The following is a 23,878-nucleotide window of genomic DNA, read 5'->3' on the forward strand; positions in this document are numbered from 1 at the left end:
ACCTTGGATTGGGGTATTGTCTTCCCTCTTGGATGACTGAAGTGCTTGTGAGTTCTCCTGAAAACTGGATCAGGCTTTTTAAAAGGGAGCAATTTGCAAGGATGTCTTATGCCAAAGGTTAGGGAGATGGGAGGTTATGGAAATGGAAGTCTCAGAGCTGCAAACGGCACCTTGATGTGTGCAGTAAGGAGGTTTCCTTTTTGGAGAGATGGAGAGAGAGGGTGGATAAAATGTGGCTGTCAGCAGGTGCTGGGTGATGCGCGGCACTGGGGCAAAGTGTTCTGATGGGTGGCTGGGGATGGAGCACCAGGTAGTCTGTGCTGGAGCATCTGTCGATGTGCTGAGCAGGCCCTGCTCTGGGAGGGTTTGCCCAGGTCTCTGCCTTCAAGCCTAACCTGCTGCCTGCTGCGCACAGACACCTACGGGACCTCTGTAACCCACATTTGAAAGGAAAGGGAATGGCTCCGAAATGACAGTGTCTGGTCCCCAGTTCTTGCCCTCCCAGCCATCCAGCTCTGCCCTGGACATGTCTTTGAACCTCTCCAAAGCTTCAGTAAAAGGAAATTGAACCAGATCCATAGTTTTCAAATTGTATTATCTGGAGCTCTAAGGATCTTAGCAAGGGCTTAGGAGGTCTAAAAACAGTTCTAATCTGTTGTATATTTTGGGATTTGGTGCTTCGTTATTACTGTGTATTTTTTCCCAACATATGTTTTTCTACATATGTAAACTTTATATATCATATAAATATTTTAACAGCTTTACTAAGATATAATTTGCATACCAACCATTTAAAGTTACTATTTTGGCTGGGCGCAGTGGCTCATGCCTGTAATTCCAGCATTCTGGGAGGTCCAGGTGGGTGGATCGCTTGTGCTCAAGAGTTCGAGATTGTCCTGGGCAACATGTCAAAACCTATCTTTACAGAAAATACAAAAATTAGCCGGGTGTGATATGGCATGTGCCTGTAGCCCCAGCTATTGGGAGGCCAAGGTGGGAGGATCGCCTGAACCCAGGAGTCAGAGGTTGCAGTGAGCTGAGATCGCACCACTGCACTCCAGCGTGGGTAATAGAGTGAGATTTTGTCTCGAAAAATAAAAATAAAAAATAAAGTTATTGTTCAGTGATTTTTAGTACATTCACAAACTTGTGCAGTTGTCACCACTATCTAATTTTAGAACATTTTCATCACCCTCAAAAAGACATCCCATGGTTATTAGCAGTCTCTTCCCATTCCTCCCCATCTTGGATCCCAGGATCTGGCAACCACGAATCTATTTTCTGTCTCTATAGACTTGCCTACTCTGGACATTTCATATAAGTAGAATCATACACGACGTGGTCTCTGGTAACTGGCTCCTTTGGCTTAACATAATGTTTCCAAGGTTCATGTCGTAGCATGTATCAGTACTTGGTTCCTTCTCATGGCGGAATAATACTGCATTTCATTCATTCATCACATTTGGGTTTTCACATTTTTGACTATTGTGAACAGTGCTGCTGTGAACATTGTATATGTCTTTGTGTGGATGTATCTTGGCATCTTTCTTCGATTATATTTAGAAGTGGGATTGTTGGTCATATGGGGTGACTCTGTGTTTAAAACTTTTTATTTATTTATTTTTTTTTTTGAGACAGAGTCTCGCTCTGTCGCCCAGGCTGAAGTGCAGTGGCGCGATCTCAGTTCACTGCAAGCTACACCTCCTGGGTTCACGCCATTCTCCTGCCTCAGCCTCCCGAGTAGCTGGGACTACAGGCGCCCGCCACCACACCTGGCTAATTTTTTTGTATTTTTAGTAGAGACAGGGTTTCACCGTGTTAGCCAGGATGGTCTCAATCTCCTGACCTCATAATTTGCCCACCTTGGCCTCCCAAAGTGCTGGGATTACAGGCGTGAGCCCACCGTGCCCGGCCTGTGTTTAACATTTTGAAATATAATTTGTATGTATATATATATTACACCATATATATAGATATATATATATGTTTTTTAAACTGCAGTAAAATAAACTTGATAGCTTTCTGTAGCAAAGCCTGACATACTGGTGACTTATGCATTAATTAACTAATTATGCATTAGTTAACTCATGCTGCCAGACTAAGTTGATTTTGTGCAGTTAAGCTTCACCTGCCACATCCGTTAAATTGAATTGGGCCTTGATATGTTTAAAAATGGTTACCACAGGCACCCACTTATCTCTTTCAATGGTGATTATATCCTTACTGTACAACCAAGAGCAAAAGAAACAAATTAGATTCTGAGATTGACCTTAGACTAGAAATGTCACCAAGAGCTTCTGGTTTTATATTTGTTTGTACCTCAAAACAGCTACACTGCTCTAACAGTGATTGAGATATAAGTCAATATTATACTCTCAAGTTTATAAAATTTATAATTTTTCTAATCTGATTTATATTTTGGGATTTGGTGTAAGGTTTAATTTGGGAGAAAAAAGCATTCTGCTGTTCAGAAGTTTGAACATCAGTGTTCTAGATTATTTCTAAGGTCCTGGCTTTCATTTTTGACCTCATTCCTGGGCTTCTGCTGGCTTGCCAAAGGTCTTGGAGTAAAAATGGTAAAATGACTACCTGGAGCTTTTTCTTTTTTTTTTTTTTTTTTTTTGCATTGCGTTTTACTTTGTCACCCAGGCTGGAGTGCAGTGGTGCAAATACAGCTCACTGCAGCCTCTACCTCCTGGGATCAAGTGATCCTCCTGCATGCGCCACCACATCAAGCTAATTTTCATAGTTTTTGTAGAAATGGGAGTTTTGCCATGTTGGCCAGGCTGGTCTCAAACTCCTGAGCTCAAGCCATCTGCCCACCTTGGCTTCCCAAAGTGTCAGATTATAGGCATGAGCCACCGCTACTGGTCCCCTGGAGCTTTTAAGGTACACCCTTGTTCCTCCTGAGCCAACTCTGTGGAGTTGTCCCTGCTATGCTTAAGGATTTATTGAGCACCTCCTATGTATCAGGTAATGTGCTAATCATTGAAGGGGTTTCAAAGAAAGACATAGTTATTTGTCCTCAAGGTACCTGCAGTCAGGTTGGAGATGAATAAATGTAAAATAAAAAGAATAAAGTCAACCAATCTACAAGTATTTAGATATGAATATTTCCAAATGTAATAAAGATACCAAATGTTGTAGGAATTCAGAAAATGTCAGGGACAGCTTCACAGAGCAGGTGGAGGAAGGTAGGATTTGGGTGGATGACGAGAGGGTGAGGCAGATTCTGAATTTTCTTTTGAACTGAGATTTGGCCACATTCGGGCATTCCTTATGCCAGTGGTCCCCAACCTTTTTTGGCATCAGGGACCTGTTTCCTGGAAGACAATTTTTCCATGCACTAGGGGTGGGGGGATGGTTTCGGGATGAAACTGTTCCACCTGAGATCATTGGGCATTAAATTCTTAGAAGGAGTGTGCAACCTAGATCCCTCGAGTGCACAGTTCACAATAGGCTTGGTGCTCCTATGAGAATCTAATGCCCTGCTGATCTCACAGTAGGCAGAGCTCAGGCAGTAATGCCCGCTTGCCCGCCAGTCGCGTCCTACTGTGCGGCCCCCATTCCTAATAGGCCATAGACCCCAGTACTGGTCCATGGCCTGGGGCTTGGGGACCCCTGCCTTATGCCATAAACCCTTTATTTGGAGGCCATCAATTTAGCTCTACCCAATCCCCATTCAGCTTCCAGTGAAGGGAATAAACATGGGTAGCCAAGGAGAAGCAGGCATTTTTTTCAGCAGGCTTCCAGAAAGGAATCTGAGGTAATTCGGATAGACAAGGAAGAGGCATCAGTCTTTGTTTCCATAAACCGCTGTTGAGTGTGGGCCACGGTTAACCTGAAAAACTCCTAGAAAATAAGGATTCACAAAGCCCCATCAATCCGATTTTGCTATAGATAATTGCATGCAGTTTCTGAGCTGTCAAAATCCACTCCTGCTGAAGGCCCTTCAGAACAGAGGAAGGTCACGCTGGACACCAAGGGAGAGACTCCAGGGAGCGTTTTGCTGGCGTCCTCCCTAGGAGGGCAGCCCTCTGAAGGGTCCGGTAAACACCAGCTTGGATGTGAGGACCCCCGCCTGAGCCCCTGCTGGTTCTAATGAAGTTAGCTCCGTTCTCTCCTGACTGTGGAGGAAGGGACAGGAGTGTGTCCCTCCAGCAGGGTTCGGTTCTCCCCCACCTTCTTCAAATCCCGCAGAGCTAGGCACAGAGGGTCTTTGTCTTGTGTTCGAAGGAAAAAATAAATGCATATCTGGCTTAGAAAGTCTTCAGCAGGTAAAGGCATTCTTCCAAAGCACCAGTGAGCCCTCACAGTGACTGGGCAGGAAGTGAGAGGGCTCCAGCACAGGCCATTGTCAGGCTCGGGGCCCCATCAGACCAAGTCTCGGGAACGGGTTCTGCTCAGCCTCTGTCTAAGGAGGTAACTCTGGCCCCCTGCACCACACCCTTGCTCCCCCATGTAAGCCCTGAAGTGTTCCTGGTCCTGTACCTCCTGTGTTCAGGTGTGAGACTGAAAGGTGCTATGTGTGAGCACATGTGTACATACACACACACACACACACACATTCATTGTGGTGTGATACCAGCCCCAGCCCCGCCGGTCTATGTGTGGTCAGGTTGTCCACTTGGCTGTTGGGGTCTCTGTCCGGGTCCTCCTGGAGCCAAGCCTGGCCCTCTGATTGTGAGCCTGTCTGTCTCCTGGCTCCTGCTGGGCTCTTTTCCAGGGGCCAGACTTTGCTGGAAGGAATTCTTCCTATGCCTCACTGAGTCCCAGTTCTGTCCTGTCCTGTTGGGCTCTGGGAAAGTGCATGTAGGAAGCCCCTCAGGCCCCCTGCCATGGCCTGCCTGCTCCCTCTGTTAGAGGTACTCTCTTCTCCTCTCCCAATTAAAATCTTGGCTCTCCCTGGCTCACCCATGTACTCCACACCTGGTTTGGCCTCCAGGTGTGGACACATTCCACAGTGTCCTTAAACCATGGGACCAGGTGCTGCATTCCCAGCCACCCTCCTTGCCTGGCTCAGGGAAGCCCTTTGCAGAGAACACCTGGATTTGATTCCTTGGAGCCTGACGCCCATTCAGAACATACGTAAGTTGGCCCCAAACTCCTTGGACTTAGATGCGTAGGGCGCATTTCTGTCTAGGGTGAAGCTGGCCGTTTTATTTCTAGTGGTTTTCCCTTTCCAATATTCCCTTCCCACCCATATCTTGTCCTGGCTGGACCCCCACTTCTCTTCCCCGCCCCCTCCATGAGTATCCAGTGTGTTCTTTAGCAAGATCAAAGCTGTTTCTCTCATCAGCCACACAAAACCTTTTCGGATCCTGATTTTTTTTTTTCAACCAGTACCCAGTACCTGCTTCTCCTGGTTCTACCCTTCTGCGTATTCCATTGTGTGCCCCTACAGCAGCAGGGCAGGGCCCCTCCCTCTGGGACGAGGCCAAGTATGAATTAGAATGCAGCACTGCCACTAAGCCAGCGACCCTGGGCTGGCCGCCTGATGTCCTGATACCCTAAGGCTGTCCAGGGACCCTGGGCAGATACCTTCATGGCGGCCAGGTGTGCTGTGTCTGCTGCTGTGTTCTGACCTTCCCTCTAGACCCTTTGTCAAAAGAGTTTGAACTTGTTCCCAGGGGGTATCACTGGATCTTCAAGTAGGGACTGACATGAGGGAAAGAGTGTTTTTCAAGATTAGCAGGACAGCAGTGCTCAGGGTAGACTGGGAGATCTTTGGGGATGAATTTCTGGCCAGCTGTTAAATCCTAGCAGCAGGTCCTGTCTGCTCTAAATAGCCCCACATACCAAGATAACCTCACACCTTGATTTTTCAGGATTTGGCAAGTCTGATGAGAGCCCTTGAAACAAAAGTAAACTCAGGCAAGCCGAGCGCCTTTTGTATTCTCTGTAAACATTTAGAGAGTCACTTTCTTGACCCGCCTATGAAAATGTAGAAACAGACCTTATTTGAACAAGCTGATTGGCAACTCTGGTGTATTGATTTTAATTTGGTTTTTGCCTGATTCATCAGCTGGAGACTTTAAAACATAGCCAGATTCAAAACCAGTTTCTTGGCGGGGCGTGGTGGCTCACACCAGTAATCCCAACACTTTGGGAGGCTGAGGCGGGCCAATTGCCTGAGGCCAGGAGTTGGAGACCAGCCTGGCCAACATGGTGAAACCCTGTCTCTACTAAAAATACAAAAATTAGTCGGGTATTGTGGCAGGTCCCTGTAATCCCAGCTACTCAGGAGGCTGAGGCAGGAGAATCGCTTGAACCCAGGAGGCAGAGGTTGCAGTGAGCCGAGATCGCGCCACTGCCCTCCGCCCTGGGAGACAGAGACTCCGTCTAAAAAAATAAAGAAAAAATGGTTTCTTCTCATTTTGTCTAATTTTAAAAAATCTAACCATCCCTCCTTTTCTTAAAGATAATCCTATCTTCCTTCCTTTACAAACAAAATCCCAGTGACCCCCCCCCTCCCCCCGCACCAGGGATTTTGAATTCCTTTGGTCTGTTTTCTGGGTATGGATCTGGCTTTCAGCCTGTTAGTTGAGGCTCGGGGAGGAGGTTTTCCTTCCAAGCCAGCTGTGTGCCCAGTGCTCAGAGGTATGGATGGCATCAGGCTGACTGGTCAAGACCAAATGCTTCTCCAGTCACCCCAGCCTGGTGACCTGGCCCAGCCAGTATGCCACTGTAGTGTCAGACTCTGTGGCTCTCCTCTTGGAGTTCCTCCACGGTCTAACAAGCAGCTGTTGCCAGGTGAGCAGTAAGGGCCATGCTTACTTTCATCAGCACGTTTGCTGCTGGACAAAGCTTTAGATCTGTGGACAACAAAACTAAGCATGTGTCTAATGAATGTGTCCTCAGGCTGAAGGGAAGGCCATTTTGCTTTAAGGGTCTGTGTATCTTCTGTTAAGAGGTAGCAGCTGACTTTTTTTTCTTCATCTGTGAACACGTGTACTAGGGTGAAACAGTTTTGTTTTGTTTTTGTTTTTATTTTTGTTTTTTGTTTTTTGAGATGGAGTCTCACTCTGTTGCCCAGGCTGGAGTGCAGTGGCGCAATCTCGGCTCACTGCAAGCTCCGCCTCCCGTGTTCATGCCATTCTCCTGCCTCAGCCTTCCGAGTAGCTGGGACTACAGGCGCCCGCCACCATGCCCGGCTAATTTTTTTTGTATTTTTAGTAGAGACTGGGTTTCACCGTGTTAGCCAGCATGGTCTCGATCTCCTGACCTCGTGATCCACCCACCTCGGCCTCCCAAAGTGCTAGGATTACAGGCATGAGCCACCACGCTTGGCCAACAGTTTGTTTTTTAAGTGAGCGCAGTCTGATTGGACTTCTGCTGGAGGAGCATCTGGAATCTTGGCATTAAAGTTTGCCAACTCACGAACGATGTTATCATCACTTATTTGATGAATGTGAGGAGCAGGCTGATGGTGCTGTGGCAGTCAGCAGCTTAAGACGCTGCTAGGGAAATGAAGGAAATAACAACAGGGTGATGGAGGGGCATTTTCCTTTAAGAGAGCCTAGTATTTGAAAACCAGCATTTCAGAAATGACATACAGATGATAGTACAATCCTTGGGTTTATTTGTTTACTTATTTATTTTTAGAGACAGGGTCTCGCTCTGTCACCCAGGCTAGAGTGCAGTAATGCGGTCATAACTCGTTGCAACCTCGACCTCTTGGGTTCAAGCGTGCCTCAGCCTCCTGAGTAGCTGAGACTACCGGTGCATGCCACTAAGTGCAGCTGATTTTAATTCTTGGGTTTATACATAGTTTTTCATTTTAGGGCTCCTTTAAGTAGTAGGCTTCCATAGTCAGTCAGTTACAAACTACAGATTTGTACCCTACTTTTTAGGACACCTTTTCTGCATGAGCTGAACACTATTTCAAGAGCAAAAGATTATGTCTGTGGTGGGGGGATGGAGGGATGCAAGAAGCAGGGGATGGAGGCTTCCGCCCAGAAACTCAGAGATTCTATAACAAAAAAGGGATTTTCTAGTTGCCTCAAAGGCCAACCCTGCTTTCTAGGCTAGTGTGCCTCAAGCCTTTTCTTGCTGGGTCCTGATTGGGCTCCTTGAGGCTAAATTGGTAAAGGAGGCTAGAACATGTAGGTTCCCAGAGTCTATAAGGTTGAAGTGGGACTTCTTGCTGTCCAGCTCTGACTCCTTACCCATAACCTCCTTGTCCTGGGGCATTGGGAAGCTAAGGAGGATTTCTGGACTCTGTTGACCAGACTGGGAATGCATGTATTAAAGAGAGAAGCCCTAGGCCAGGCGCAGTGTAATCCTAGTTCACACCTGTAATCCCAGCACTTTGGGAGGCCTCGATGGGTGGATCACCTGAGGTCAGGTGTTCAGGACCAGCCTGGCCAACGTGGTGAAACCCCATCTCTACTAAAAGTACAAAAAAATTAGCCAGATGTGGTGGTATGCGCCTGTAGTCCCAGCTACTTGGGAGGCTGAGGCAGGAGAATTGCTCGAACCCAGGAGGTGGAGGTTGTGGTAAGCCAAGATCACGCCATTGCACTCCAGCCTGGGCAACAAGAGCAAAGCTTCGTCCCCCCCCAAAAAAAAAGATGCCCACTAATAATTGTGTATAGAAAAGCATTGAATGGAAGGTCAGGTGCTCTCTGGGAAAAGTCCAGGAATACCCACCTACCTGGTGAGGGGAATTTGTTCCTGTATTCAGCCAGCCATGATTGAGTACCTGCTGTTGGCCAAGCATGGTCCCTTCCTAGGAACACACAGGCTGTGACAGCATGGCCCCTCCCAAGCAGCTCGCTTCTAGGGTGTTTCCATTTTGTTTGAGAGAGGGAGGTTGGTCAGTGAGAGAAAGACGTAAGTACCAAAGCAAATAATGACAAGCTTTCGGGTGTCTTGTGACTGTGTTAATAAGTTGTTTCTATGCTTGGGGTTTTTTTGGTCATAACAACTGTCTGGACAGATGCGAAGTAATCATGACCTCAGCTCCTTCCTCACCTGTGTAATTGAGGTATCCAAGACACTCTTACCTCTTCCACACCTGTGAAGAGGCAACTGTGCCATCCAGTGGCCCAACGTGCAGCCAGGAAGGGGGGTACTCCCATGGGAAACACTAGAGCCATAAAGGAAATTGCCTTTTTTGTGAGTAGAGAGGTGGTTGGCCCAGGTGTTTACCCAAGTCGTTTTCTGCTCTCAGAGCTCATGTTTTGCTCTCAGAGAACACAGAACTGGTTCTTCACACCCATGTAACGTGCATATATTATACATATCATCCACCTGTTTATACTTGAAAGCCTTTTGGTCTTTTGCTGGCCTCAGTGCTCCAGGCTAACTAGCACTCTTTCTTCTTGCTTGTTGAACCTTAAAAGTTCCTCATTCAAGGATAAAGGAGACCACTTATTATCTGGAGGTTGGTTATGATCATTTCCATCCCAAGTTTGCTGATGCAGGAAAGTAAGGTAAATAAGTGGAATGTTAGGAGAAGGTTCTCACCCGCCTTTGGCCTGCGCAGAACACTGGAGCTATTTCAATGGGACTCAACTGTCCTTCTCACTAGAATCCCCCGGGAGTGTCTAAAACCCCATTTATCCAGCCACACCCAGACCAGTAAATCAGAATCTCAAGGTGGGCTCAGGCTTTGGTGATTTTGTTGTTCCCTGGGGATTCTGATGTGCAGACAGCGTTGAGAGCATCAATCTACACTACTTTCTCATTTCATACTGGAAGCAGACTGAGGCCAAGGGTCACCTTCCACGAGGTGGGCTGGTCCTAACTCTCGGGCCAGAGCTTTCCCCTGGGTGCCCACTGCCTCATATTGTCCTTCGGGCTGAGCTTCTGCCCCAGGTGACTGCATAGGGGATTGGCCTTGACCAGCTTGCCCCACCAGACCCCACGATGACACTGCTGCACCCTCACTGGTCGGCAGAGACAGCAGCGAGGCCCTCACCTGTCTCCCAGTGCTTTCTTCAGGGCACTCTGCTTACCAGGCTCAGGAGAGAGGAGCCCTCCAACAGAGCTGAGGAAGGTACCCGGACCACACACAGCTCCATTTTGCCTCTCACTCTCCAGGGTCCTCAGAGTTAATGCAGATCAGGATGACGACAGAGCATTAGTGAGGAGGGCCTTCGGGATGGTCAGGCCTCTGGGCCTGCGTCCCCTCATCAGTGTGGATGGTTGGCCTCTGTTCCTGGCCTGGAAATAGGTCCAATGACGCTTTTGTGCATAAAAGTCACTGTAGAAATACTGGCCCTCGGGCCTGCCTCTCCCAGTGCTTTGTCACTCCAGCCACAGGTTCTTCTGTGTACTTTTTTTCCCCTCTCTTCTTCCCCAAGTGACCTTTCCTTAAGCTTTCAGTGTAAGTGGACTTATTCTAACAGTATCCTTGTGACCAGCCCTGCGTCCCAGGAGTATACAGTGATTTGCACCCACAGAGGAACCGTTACCCCTTCATGATGAGTGGATTAATTTGGTCCACGTAGGAATATCCAGATATGCAATCGTGTTGTCATGGATTATGACTTCCTTGCTTAGCATTCCAAGGATATTGTAAAACAGGCGTGGGTGCTTTCAGGAGGCTGCCTTATGCATGAGCATTAAGCATGAACTCCAAAGTGTGGCCAGTGTGGAAGGATCTAACTTGTAACTGTCAGACAAGTGGAGGAACCCTGAGTGTACTTTCAGTCTGGAGACTAGACATACACACTTCCATCTGTTGATGTCAGTGCATAATACTCTTGCTTTGAGCCCTGCCAGTCTCTTACCATATGTCTACTTGGTCAGCCTGCTATTTTGGTCCAAGGCTAAGTATTCTTTGTCGGTCATTAAAATATGCAAAGACCTCTGCTTGTTAAGTCTATAATGATAAGGAGTTTGCATAGTAATGGACTTAATTTATGAGGGAAATTACAGAGTGAAGAGTGGCTCTTTAAGATTGGCCGCCCGCCCTGAGGCTTTTTGTTTATTACAGGCTTTCTGGGGTTAGAAGGTGAGGGAGAAGACACTACGACATACCTTGGGAGGATCCAGCAAGGTGTGGGGGTGGGGCAGAGATGAGCGCTGCTGAGAGACACTACCAGTTCACAGGGCAACCCTTGAGGCAGGGAACAGGTCCTCATCTTAGGCTGGAAGGGCAGGCATCCTTTGCTGTTTGGTGGTGCCATAGGATGGTTTCTTTACAATGACTGGTGGTAGTTCCAAGTTCTCTTCTTTGTCTCAGAATATACTGGTTGGTTCCATTCACAAAGAAGGGAAGTACATCTGCTGAAGTTAAAGGAACAGGTGGGCATTTGGGCTGTGGATTTTTTCCCCTTTAAGGAGTCCTGATCAGAAGTGACCATGCGTGCCAGTGCGTGCCCTTGCATACCGGCGTGTGTGTGGGTGGGTGGGTGGGTGGGTGGGTGGGTGGGTGTGTGTGGGTGTGTGTAGGTCCGTCTGAGTTCAGACTTCTATAACGAAGTACCAAAGACTGGATGGCTTATAAACAATAGAAATGTATTTTCTCGGTCGGGCGTGGTGGCTCATGGCTATAATCCGAGCACTTTGGGAGACCGAGGCAGGCGGATCACTTGAGACCAGTAGTTCGAGACCTGCCTGGCCAATGTGACGAAACCCCGTCTCTACTAAAAATACAAAAATTAGCTGGGTGTGGTCGCGTGCACCTGTAGTCCCAGCTACTCGAGAGGCTGAGGCACAAGAATTGATTGAGCCTGGGAGGCAGAGGTTGCAGTGAGCCAAGATTGCGCCACTGCACTCCATCCTGGGTGACAGAGCGAGACTCTGTCCCAAAAAAATAAATAAATAAAAAGTAAAGAAATGTATTTTCTCACAGGTCTGAAGGCTACAAGGTCACTGTCTGGGTGCGAGCATGGTTAAGGTCAGAGGAGGGCTCTTCCAGTTACGGATGACCAGCTTCTAGTGTCCTCACATGGCAGAAAGGGAGCTAGAGGGCTCTCCGGGGTCCCCTTTACGAGGGCACTAATCCCATTCATGAGGGCTCCACCCTTACGACAGATCACTTCCCACAGACCCTACCGCCTCATACCATCACAGTGGGGGTTATGATTTCAACACGTGAATTTTGAGGGGACACAGACGTTTAATCTGTAATAATGTGTGTGTGTGAATTCACACCTGTTCAGATCCTGAGGGGAATTATCGAATGTGCTGGGTTTTAGAAAAAACCCTTATAACTGTAAAGAAAGGTATACTCTCATCTGGTTCTTTTCCAAATGAGCCTTTCTCGTTTCTGGTGCAGGAAGAGGTGGCTATGGCTTTGTGAGAGGGGAGTTATTGGGTTGTGTGCTTTTGTGGATGGGCATGATTTTCTAGGGTGAAACGCGCTAGTGGATGTTGGAGGAGTCTGTACTTCCTAGCAGGGCCTTCTGTGCTCACTGTGGGACTCAGCTGGAGTGTTCTCCATACCATAGCCCTGAAGGACGCAGGGGCTTCAGGGACTGTTAATGGGGCTTCCTGGTGGCTGTCCCGTGGATCCCCATGTGACTCTGAGCCCCTGAGAACAGGAGGCAAGCCTGGTTCAGCTGTGTGTTCCCGACAGGGCTCACGGTCACATTGTTGAGTGGGTGGGGGTGGATGCATGGAGAGGTGAACCTGCCTGGCTGGGCTGTGGGCTCTGCCAGAGCCTGGGCAGCATCCGTGCTGCCTGAAGAGCCCACCTAGGGCCTCCCCAGGGCTCCTTAGGGTACCTGAAGGAGGGCAGCCTTCAGCCCTTCTCCTGCATGATCGCCTCAGTTGCCTGGGTGCAGATTGAACAAAACATCAATTGCCTATTTACTGGTCACCTGAAAATGCTCTTCTACAAAGGAAAGCTCAAAGTGTGACAGAACGTGTTGAGATTCTCAGGATCCGAAGCCTATACATTTATTTCTGCCTGTGGAAGTTATCTCTAATGACAATTTAGATGTGCATACTTAATTTAAGTAAATACTTAAATGAGTGTTTTACTTTGGATTTAAAAGCCCAGAGCATCATACAGAGATAAACAGTAAATCTTTTAATCACTGCCTTCTGGCTGTAGGGAGACCTGAGAGCAGTGCAAGGAGACCTGGGGGCCACTAATTTTATAGGTGGCCAACACATCAGTGAGTATGACTTGTGCTTCTCAGTGCACCCCGTTGTGTACATGCACAGAGTTAGTTGTGCTTTGAAGTGGGTATAGGTGTGGAAGGAACACGTACACATCTTGGGTGGGCTCAGGCACAAGGCATTTTGGGGTGACCCTGTCACTGGCAAGGCCTTGAGTGGGGGCCAGAGCCTAGAGTTAGGACACTCAGCCTGCTCCTCGTCAGCTGAGCTGGGGTGCAGGTCAGGGTGCAGCCTCAGTGGAGGAAACTGGAGTGTCAATCAAAAGCCCAGTAGCTCCCGTTCATTAAGAACTGCCGTGGGCCTGGGACTTTACATGTGTCCCTTTCTTAGTTAATTGCTGTTTCCCATTTCATGGATGAACAAACTGAGGCTCAAGGATTAAGGAGCTTGCTTTCTTTTCTTTTCTTTTCTTTTTTTTTTTCCCCCAAGACGGAGTTTCGCTCTTGTTGCCCAGGCTGGAGTGCAGTGGCTCAATCTCGGCTCACTGCAACCTCTGCCTCCTGGGTTCAAGCGATTCTCCTGCCTCAGCCTCCTGAGTAGCTGGGATTACAAGCATGCACCACCACACCCGGCTAATTTTGTATTTTCAGTACAGATGGGTCACCGTGTTGGCCACGCTGGTCTCAAACTCCTGATCTCAGGTGATCCATCTGCCTCGGCCTCCCAAAGTGCTGGGATTACAGGTGTGAGCCACCACGCCCGGCCAGATTAAGGAGCTTTCTCAGACCCCAAAGCCTTTGGACCCCAGGATTGCAATTTCAGTGTCTGATTCTAGCCCCTAGGCATTCTCCTGTGTAGAATTACACCACCCTGGATGGGTAACATGGGGTTTCTGCTGCTGAGATCTGCAGTGGGCAGGTGTGAGTCTCCCCCAGTCCAGCCTGGGACTCAGCACCTGGAGAGAGGCTAGGCTTGCTGCCTGCTTTCCTAGGATTAACTGGGATTTCAGAGGGCTGTGCCTCAACCCATAGCATAGGCACCTTAGAGCTCCAGCTGCAGGTGCTGTCACAGGGATCTAGGCAAGCTCTGTCCCTTGAGTTACCGGGCTGTGTGGAGAAGTCCTGTCTACTCATGAACTGGCTACATGTAAAATCAGTTCCCACCTCCTCAGCTCGCCTCTGCACCGCTCTCAGGTAAGACTGGTGCCTCCTCCACAGCTCTGGCTGACTCTTAGAAATCTGGCAATATTATGGAAATGGAAATTCACTGTTAGTTAATTGCAGAGTGAAACCACAGTTTCTGTAGAAAGTCCGGTATGTCATGAACACAGGGGGCGATGTGTGTGCTTGGTTCACACATATTGATGAGTGAGGAGCTGAGAGTGTTCTATGTTCTACTGTTTTACAGTTGGAGAAGAGACAAGGAGACTGTATGAGTATTTTTTTGAGACGGAGTCTCGCTCTGTCGCCAGGCTGGAGTCCAGTGGCACGATCTCAGCTCACTGCAACCTCTGCCTCCCAGGTTCACGCCATTCTCCTGCCTCAGCCTCCCGAGTAGCTGGGACTACAGGCGCCCGCCACCACAGCCAGCTAATTTTTGTATTTTTAGTAAAGACAGGGTTTCACCGTGTTGGCCAGGATGGTCTCAAATTCCTGACCTCAGGTAATCAGCCTGCCTCAGCCTCCCAAAGTGCTGGGATTACAGGCGTGAGCCACCACGCCCGGCCACAAGTATTTTTTTTTTTTTTAAAGGATTTGAGTATCAAAAAATTATGAAAGGTGGAAAATTGATGAAGCTGTTGAATAGTTTGCTACAAAAATGACCTTTCTGATTGTCTTAGAAAAGCCAAACAAGCCAAAGGTATCAGAGTAGTTGGTCAGAAAAAGTACACACAAAATTAGAAACAAAAACAAAACAAACACCAAAAAGTCATTTCATTCTTTGTTCATTAGGACAAATTAGAACATGGTTATGACTGCATGTTCCTAGGCTATGTTTTGCCAAATGTAGTAAAACATAGACTTATCTTAATATTTTTAGTTCCATTTTAAGGAACAACCCAGTCAAACTTTTTCAATCCATCCCTGCTCCTCCAAATCATTTACTATCAAATGATGGTCTTTGTTCAAGTAGATTTATTTAAAGTTACCACCACCCTACCCTGCTCCCTGTACCTGATATTCTTAGTTAACTAGGACCTGTTCTTATTTCAGCCTAGCAAAAGAAACTGGTAGACTAGGGAGGTTTTAGCAGGCGGTTTGCAATTCCTTAGCAGCCCAGAAGTGTTAATGTTTTGCATAATCATGCCACATATTTATTCTTTCTACCCGGTCTATGAGAAACTCTCTGAAAGGAATAATTTTTTTCTTGTTTCTAGTTGCTTTTGAAATCATGGCCATCCAGGGAGCATAACCTTTTTATTGCATCCTAATGATTTTGAAGTTGTTTTTAATAGGGTTTCAGATTTCATATTTATCAGTTACCGGGTTCAAATCAGTGATAGTGGAATACTTAACAGTATTAGCTAATGCCTTAGAAAAGCTGCACACAGCGCTCAAGTTATCCTATATATTACAAGAGGCACCTTGTCTTTGTGTGTGTGTGTGTGTGTGTGTGTGTGTGTGTGTGTGTGTGTGTGTGTGTGTGTCCTTGGGAGAAATGGCAGCATCAAAAGATCAGTCACTTCCTTAATCATCACAAAGAGGCCCTCTAACCAGGGAGAATGCTCAGGATTCAGCCAGCAAGATGGGCCTGGCGTGCAGGGTGGGAACATGGCAGCCTCTTAGAGACAGCTTTTGTCTGATCTTTTCTTAACGGACTTCATGTTTTTGTTTTAGGGCAGTTTTAGATTTACAGAAATGTCTGATCAGTTCTGCAATGCAGTTTTAACTCCCAGATTTTTTCCTTCTTTCTGCAGACGGCGCCTCATCTCCCAGAGATCTTCCTTAGAGACCCTGGAAGATATTGAGGAGAACGCACCTCTCCGGAGGTAATTTTCTGTTTCATTTATGTATATGCAAACAGTACACCATGACAGCCAGAGATTGATTTTGGTTTTTTATGTTCTTGGTCTATAGAATTAAATTTAAAAATAACCATCTGAACTCCAGGGACTATGGGACATCTCCTAGTGTCCAGCCCACCTCTGAGGACCATTAGAACTAGACAACATTAAATCCAGTTAGGTGTTGGAATAGCCCAGTTTGCGTGGAGATTTGGGTGCTTTTCTTTCCGTGGCTCCTCTTCATTTTGTTAACTGCTGCTTAATGGAACAAGAGCCCAGCATTGTCCTGGCCCGTCCCCCAGGTGCAGTCACACAGTAGGTACAGTCCTGGACTTCATTCTCAGCAGGAGGGGCAACAAGAACTCCTCAGGAGGTGACCACGATGTCGCTCCCTGGCTAGTTGCTGGGAAGCCCAATTAGGATAGTTATGAGTGCTCTCTGGGGTCTGAAAGTGTTCTGTTTCTCCCTCGGGATTGGAAAAGTGCTTGCAAGGCGTCTTTTTGGGTGACGGCCATTGCTGAGCTGTGCTGTGCTGTGCCGGTGACTGACAGGTGGTTCTCCTCTAACCCAGCCAGGCCCTCATGGAGGAGAGTGCACTCAGGTACTGCACCCCCTTCCATCCTCACTGCAGCCCTGAGCTGGGTGGGGCAGCATGTGGGAGTGAGCCAGGAAGATGGGGCACAGGGGCTTCCTGGGGACTGCAGGGCAGGCGGCAGCAGGGAGGGCGTCGGGAGGAGGTGAGCTCCTGTGGACTTCCATCAGCTCCTCCTCGAACCCGCATCTGCACCGTGCGTGCCTTGGCCAGGCCAGGACTTGGGAGTGCCTGGCTCTTCCTTCTGAGCCTGGCAGGGTGCTGCTGTAGGGGATGGCCTCCCCCTGGATCTGGCTCCTTCCCCACCTGAAGCTTCACTCCCAGGGCAGAGCCCGTGTCTACGGGCTCCGCCTGCATGAAGAGCAGAGGGCAGAGTGAGCACAGAGAGCCTGGGGTCAGAGGGGAAGTGTCCGGCGACTGTGAATTTTGTCACTGACATCATCCCAAAGAGAAAGGGCTGAACAGTCCCATCTCCACTTTTGGAGTCTTTTTCAAAGCGTGGGTAACCTCCAGGCGCCTCCTAGGATGTGTGGTATGTGGCTGTGTGGCAAACGCGGCCTGGGAACAAGTGTTACTCTGTGAGGAGCAGTTAAGTGGGAGAAGGCCATTTCCCTGCAGGAGTCATACAGAAAGCTACGCTGAAAGTCAAATGAGGGAGCTGGCCTTGGTCCACATACTCAGCTAGCATGGAGGAGAGGTGTTCGCAGGCGCACTGAGTGGCTTTAGTGTTAGAGTGAGTGACATCGCGATCTGACTGAGGTTCTCCCTCACTCCTGCCACAAACGGGAAAATCCATGAATAACGTTGAGAAGCCCCTGGAGTTTCGAGAGGCTACTAGAAGCCATGGTCCTTGGAACAACGTGGCCACTGTGAGCTGAAGGAAATCGGGTGACTTGGGGTACCGGCTACAAAGGGCTCTCCCCTCTTCAGGAATTCCCAGGCAGGGCTGTTGAGCCTGGGGATGCAGTGTCCTTGAGTCTCGAGGTGTCGAGGAGAGGCCGGAGGAGGACGTGGGTTCTGCCTTCCTGGTTGGTGCGCTGTCACCCCTCTTCACGGAATCCACCCAGACTGGTCCTCAGCCTTGTGGTAGCACAAATGAATGCAGTAAAAATGCTTGTTGGTCTCAACTGTGACTTCTACCAGCTCTCACAGAATACTGCACTGAACCTCAAATCTTGTTATTATAAAATTCTAAGAATGTCAGAAATCAGAAGAGTTTTAGAAATCAAGTGTTTATTCCACTAACGGACCTTTTTTTGATTTAAAAAAGTTCTCAGTCGGGTGCAGTGGCTCACACCTGTAATCCTAGCACTTGGGGAGGTGGAGGCAGGAAGATTGCTTAGTCCAGGAGTTCAAGACCAGCCTGGGCAATGTAGTGAGACCCCCATGTCTACAATCAATCAGTCAACGCAAAAATACATAAATAAATAAGGTTCTCATATTGGCTGGGCACGGTGGCTCACACCTGTAACCCCAGCACTTTGAGAGGTTGAGGCAGAGGGGTTGCTTGAGGTTAGGAGTTTGAGATCATCCTGGGCAATGTAGTGAGACCCCATCTCTACCAAAAAAAAAAAAAATTAACCAGGCACATGGATGTGCACCTGTAGTTCCAGCTACTCAGGAGGCTGAGGCGACAGGATCGCTTGAGCCCAGGAGTTCAAGACTTAAGTGAGCTATGCTCACCACTGCACTCTAGCCTGGAGTTTCTTAAAAAAGAGAGAACTTAAAAAGCATAACTGTTCTCATATTTACTTAGAAATTCACTTATTCCTAGGAGTTATATTAGCATGATGTAGAAGAAGAGACATTAGTTTGAGAGCCTGGGAACCTGAGTTCTTAGCCTGACTCCAACTGGGTATGTAGCATTGGAAATTGACTTAGTGTCTCTGGGGCCTCAGTTTTCCCATCTATAAAATGGGAAGACCAATTAGCTGATCGCTGAAGCCTTCTCTGGTCTGTGAAATGGTAACACCAATAATGATGCTGAAGTATTTTGGGAACTGTGGGGGTGGAAGGCTATTAGCCCAACTTGCTTTTAAGCTTAGCAGAAGAACAAATGGCTCCAAGGCATCTATTAGACCTTTTGCATAATTAAGTATATCCTGTAATCAGTGTTAACAAGAAAGAGCTAATCTTTCATTAAATTGGTTTTTAATTCTATGCTAATTTAATTTTGCATCACTTAAAATGTGTGTTTTTAGATGGATGTTTACACGCTGTTCCAGGCGGCTTTGAAATTAATTCATTCTTTGCTTAACCTGCCGCAACCTGAGCGCCCGGTATTCCAGTTCCTTGGCAATTGTTGCCAACACCACAATTCTCTTAAAGCATTTCTTAGATTCCCTGGTGATTTGGTTGAATGCTTAAAAGAAAAAAAAAAAAGCAAGACAACAAACAGCTTGCTTAATGAAGGGCTAGATTAGTAGGGTGTATGTGCAGTTAGAATTGGGTGCTGATATGGAAATAAAAGACCTTTGTTAAGTTACCCTGTTAAAAGTCCTACTTTCCTCTAGCACATCATGGTTTGTTAGCGGATTTCCTGTATCTACCTGTAACTCCAAGAGCTGAGCACGCATCATGAGAGGACTTGGACTGAGAAGTTTTGCACCTGCCTAGTGGTTACCTGGTGTCCAAAAATAAGGAGTTAAGCCGTCTCTACTAGTTGTCAAGAAAAACCTCTATTTGTTTGCAGCAAACGTGGCCGCCATCAGCACCTGCCCTGGTTTTCCAGACTGGGTGGATGGATGCTGGTGGCCGCAGCTGTTAAAGTGATCACGGCCTCACCTCCTTCCTTTGCTGGTACAGACAGCCACCTGTGGCCCTTTTGTGGATTTCCACTTCCAGAAGAAGGCTGAGGAATCTGGGGCCCCTCTTTCCGCAGAGAGCAGCTCAGGCCATCCTTCCTCTGTGCTGGCGTCAGTCCCGGCTTCCTGCAGCTGGGAGGTGGGAGGAAGGAGCCAGGGTTTGCTGAGGTGGCAGGATCTGCGAGCCGCCTGAGCCCGCACACTGTCTAGCTCTTGGCCTGCTGCCCTCAGATTGACTGGCCCAGGAAGCTCTGCTCCTGGGAAAGGAAGCCAGGGAAGGTGGTATAAGGATGCTTCTGAACCCTTGGCCCTATCCAGAAACCACTTTATGCTTTCAGGGATTCTTCTCTTTCCAGTGACTCCATGTTTCAAGAACCTTCTTTGCGTGTGTGTGACAGGTGGGAACTTTGAGTGGCCTGCAGATTCGAGCAGTCATTCTGGAGGAAGAAATGAGGCCATTTGGAGTTCTGGATCTGCTCCCAGAGAGCAAAAGGCAGAGTGAGGCCCTATCTCCTTGAACCTTAGCCAATTAAATCTGGGTTTAGTGGGCCAGGCGCAGTGGCTCACACCTATAATCCCAGCACTTTGGGAGGCTGAGGTGGGAGGATTTTGAGACTGCAGTGAGCTATGATGGCACCACTGCATTCCAGCCTGGGCGACAGAGCAAGGCCTTGTCTTTATTTTTAAAAAATTTAAAAATCTGGGTTTGGAGGCCTGGAGTTGGGTGGGGGAGTGTCAATCCCATCCCCACTCTAACCCCTCCTGAAAGCCACAGGAAGCATCTACTAAATGTCTGCAAACAGGGTTCTGCAAGCCGTTAAAAGAATATTTCTTTCTTTTGTTTTTTTTCCAGACAGTGTCTCACTCTGTCGCCCAGGCTGGAGCGCAGTGGCACGATCTTGGCTCATTGCAACCCCGGCCTCCCAGGTTCAAGCGATTTTCCTGCCTCAGCCTCCCGAGTAGCTGGGATTACAGGCACCTGCCACCAGGCCAGGCTGATTTTTGTATTTTTAGTAGAGATGGGGTTTCACCATATTGGCCAGGCTGGTCTGGAACTCCTGACCTCAGTTGATCCACCCTCCTCGGCCTCCCAAAGTGCTGCGATTACAGGCGTGAGCCACCACACCCAGCCCAGAATCTTTCTTTAGAATCAAGAATCAGGTCACAGGCACACATGTCCCATGGCAGGAGCTGGCTCCTGTGGCCCAGGTCAGAAAGGTTTTTCGCTAGCAAAACCCAAAATTGAAAAGTCACAGCCCCTTTTATCTAGAATAAACTTGAGACTCTTGTTTGTTGAGCATTTCGCTTTTCTGTCGTTGTGATTGTGGTTTTGTAACTTAAAATTTGCCGGGTGAAAACACTATACACAAATAAGGTCTCCTTGGCCTATGGTCTATTTTGCCAGTCCTATAGTACAGGCAAATGCTGTATACTCCAGCAAAATAAAAATTTAAAGAAAACTTGAATCCAAGCCATTTTAGCTCAACAAATGTTTATTTAAAATTTATCTTAAAAACAAAACAAAACAAAAACAGCAACTAGCTGGGTCTCTCATTTCTCATTCAGTGTAAAGCTGTGACCTCCCAGGCATAGCAGGTCCAGTTGAAACTTAAGGCAGCTGTCCAGGTAATTCAGGCCAAAATCTTGTTACAGAAGAAAAATGATTCAGGCTTGTTTTTGAACTGAATTTTCCAGTGTTTCCCTACCCCCTTTAAATGTACAGTGTTTGGTTCCCTTCCCCTTCGTTGATACAGCAGGATTCTTTTGAAGACGACAATAAAGAATAATGTCTTTGGAATCTGCATAGGTTTTTTTTTTTTTTTTTTTTTTTTTTAATGCAGGGGACAATATTCTTGATTAGTTGGCTTTTTAGAGACTCATGTAAAATAATAACAGTATTATCAAGAAGTTGTCTATTATTGGGCCTTTTTTAAGCTTCCTTGCTTCCAGCCATGTTGTCTTCATTATCCTCGCAGACTCCTGCCTGCTTTGGGGTGACTCAAGCCATTTGTCTGGTCCTTCCTTCCTGTCTTTATGTGGAGACATCTCAGCTGTCCAGCAGGCAACTGACTGTGTTTTTGAAATGACTTTATTTTTCAGATGTCGAACTCTCTCAGGTTCACCCAGACCAAAGAATTTTAAGAAGATTCATTTTATCAAGAACATGCGGCAACACGATACCAGGAATGGCAGGTACTACATTCACACAGAAGCGGCTGCCAGCACCAGTGGGTGGAGACAGGGACTGGAGGAGGGGACAGTTTTAGTGGCCAAAACTCAGCAAACGCAAGCCCACACTTTTAAGATGAGCAGGATCTCATGGAGCCTTCCCCGACAATTTCCACCCCACTCATGCCAGAATCACCAAAAGCAATCTGTGGAGGATAATGAATGCTCTCTAAGGCGAAGTGAGATATTTAGACCAGAAACAAACTGAGTTTTTGAGAGCACACGAAAGGATTTTTATAGAAACCTTTGAACAGAAAAACAGTTGAGTTTTGGGGAGTTTTTATTTGTTTTTCTGCTTTGTTGGTTTTGTTTTCGTTTTTCACTACCACTGTGTGCTCTGGTCAATAAATGCCCTCCCAGATATGCGCCTGAACTTAGTTTGGGTCCTGGCTTTGACTCTCTTTTTAGGAGAGTAGAATCATGACTTTGCTGGCAGATTCTTCCTCAGTGCTGATCCTGCTTCCTGGGCCAGCCAACATCTGGAGTATGTGTTTCTCCAGCTCTTCAGCTGCTCATTTGGAAAGCACCATTAAATAAAACTGGTTGAAATTTATATGACCGTGATATTAAAACCTTCCAGACAACAGATAGATCAGAATCATTGTTGCCAGCATGCTCATGATTGGATGGCTAAGTCCATTCATCTCAGCTCCAATGGTGCATGGGGACAGAGTCCAAGACCTCTGGGGTCCCTGGTGCTCTGTAACCCTTGGGGGCGGTTGCTTCCCACTGACTTGAATGGGTGAGTTAGAGACGCCATCCAGAGCTGAGGTCCTGCTGCAGAAGACTCTCTTGTTTGATCTCCTAATTTATAGAAGACCATATGGGCCCCACTAATACTCTCTAATCCATACAAAATGAAAATTGCTAAAAAGTCTTTTAGTTAGACTCATTAAGGCCCAGCATGACTGTAAGTTGGGAGTAAAATACCCTGTACAGCCTGTATAATAACACACAACAATTACAGTTTTTACAGGCTTGTTATCTTGAAGTTTATGCCTAGTTTTAAAGCCTTATAAGGACGGGGAACATGATTTTATAACAGTTGCAATGGTTTCAGAATAGCAAAACTGAGCTTTCCAAATGATTTTTACATCGTCGGTATATGTTCATATTTTAAGTACAATGCTTTTAGTTTAAGTTTACCAAGTTATCTGTTAAATCGAATACTCTGAATTTCTCTCTCTCACCCTTTTTTTCGCTGACACTTAAGAATTATTGTGCTTTATTTAACCACTGCTATTGTTTTCTTTTGAGGCTTTTACTTACAGAATACAGAGCTTACTCATGCCATTTTAGTGTAATTATCTACCATTGATTTACGTTTTTGTTCATGATCTCTTTAAGCGTAACATAAATGTAGAAAGCCTTTAATTTCTCAATGAAATCAATGACAAAGCCAAAGGAATGGGTCAAGGAGTAGTGTTCCCACCTCTGATGCTAGCTGGCAGGGCACAAAGTCAGATAATTACCCCAGCATGGTTAGGCAGTGAGAGGATACTGTTAATAAAAGACTTGGATTAATGAGATTTCCAAAGAACATTACGGAGCCACCTTCTCCAGCACACTCTTGACCTAAGAGAACGTAAACAGCAAAGCCCGCAATTGCTGGCAGTTTTGCTGGGGAGTTTTCAAGGGGAGCCAAGAGGATTCTTAGCTTATCTGAACATCTGAGAATTGGAATTTAGGGCAGGAAAGAGAGCTCTAGGGCCTGTGTGGGAACCGCAGGCTGTAGGCTGAGGCCACGGCCGGTCGTATGCCCAGGTGAGAGCTGGTTTTCTTGTGCAAAGGGCAGATGAAAGGGCCGGCAGGAGGGGCTGGCCCTCCCACTTGAGGTTTATTAGCAAGGAGGGATTGTCCTTAGACAGATGAAAGTGAGAGCCTGGGAGGAAGCCAGGAAGAAAATACGATTTCTGAGGTGACAGAAGGAAATTGTAGTCAAGAGCTGATGAATGAGAGGACACGACCCAGCCTTTCGAGAGAGGAACGCGGAAGCTCTGCCCCACGGCAGCTGGGCAGCAGGAGTAGAATCTCCTGCTGGAAGCAGCCGGGGCCTTGGGTGAGCCCAGTCCCTGAAATGACAGGTAGGAGGGGTTCTGGTTGTGATCTCAGAGGGAGGGACCCCTGTGCTGGCTTAGGGGTCTCTGATCCCCCCACCTCAGAAATGGGAGGTGCGTGTGTGGCACCCGCATGTTCCCCAAGGCCCCTGCAGGCTCCCTCTCTGCCTGC

At 47.4% G+C, this 23,878-nt stretch overlaps 1 protein-coding gene across 4 annotated transcripts in view; it reads left to right on the forward strand.

Annotated features, from left to right (window-relative positions):
* Nucleotides 1-23,878, forward strand: part of CABLES1 (Cdk5 and Abl enzyme substrate 1) — a 122,989-nt gene that overhangs the window by 37,503 nt on the left and 61,608 nt on the right. For all 4 annotated transcript variants that reach the window (XM_024235956.3, XM_054537707.2, XM_054537708.2 and 1 more), the window contains exons 2-3: nucleotides 15,938-16,009; nucleotides 21,521-21,613. In XM_024235956.3, the coding sequence (XP_024091724.2) occupies nucleotides 15,938-16,009; nucleotides 21,521-21,613 (165 nt within the window). The remainder of the gene's footprint in view (nucleotides 1-15,937; nucleotides 16,010-21,520; nucleotides 21,614-23,878) is intronic.

This window comes from Pongo abelii, chromosome 17 (assembly GCF_028885655.2).
Source record: "Pongo abelii isolate AG06213 chromosome 17, NHGRI_mPonAbe1-v2.0_pri, whole genome shotgun sequence".
Classification (NCBI taxonomy): Eukaryota; Metazoa; Chordata; class Mammalia; order Primates; family Hominidae; genus Pongo; species Pongo abelii.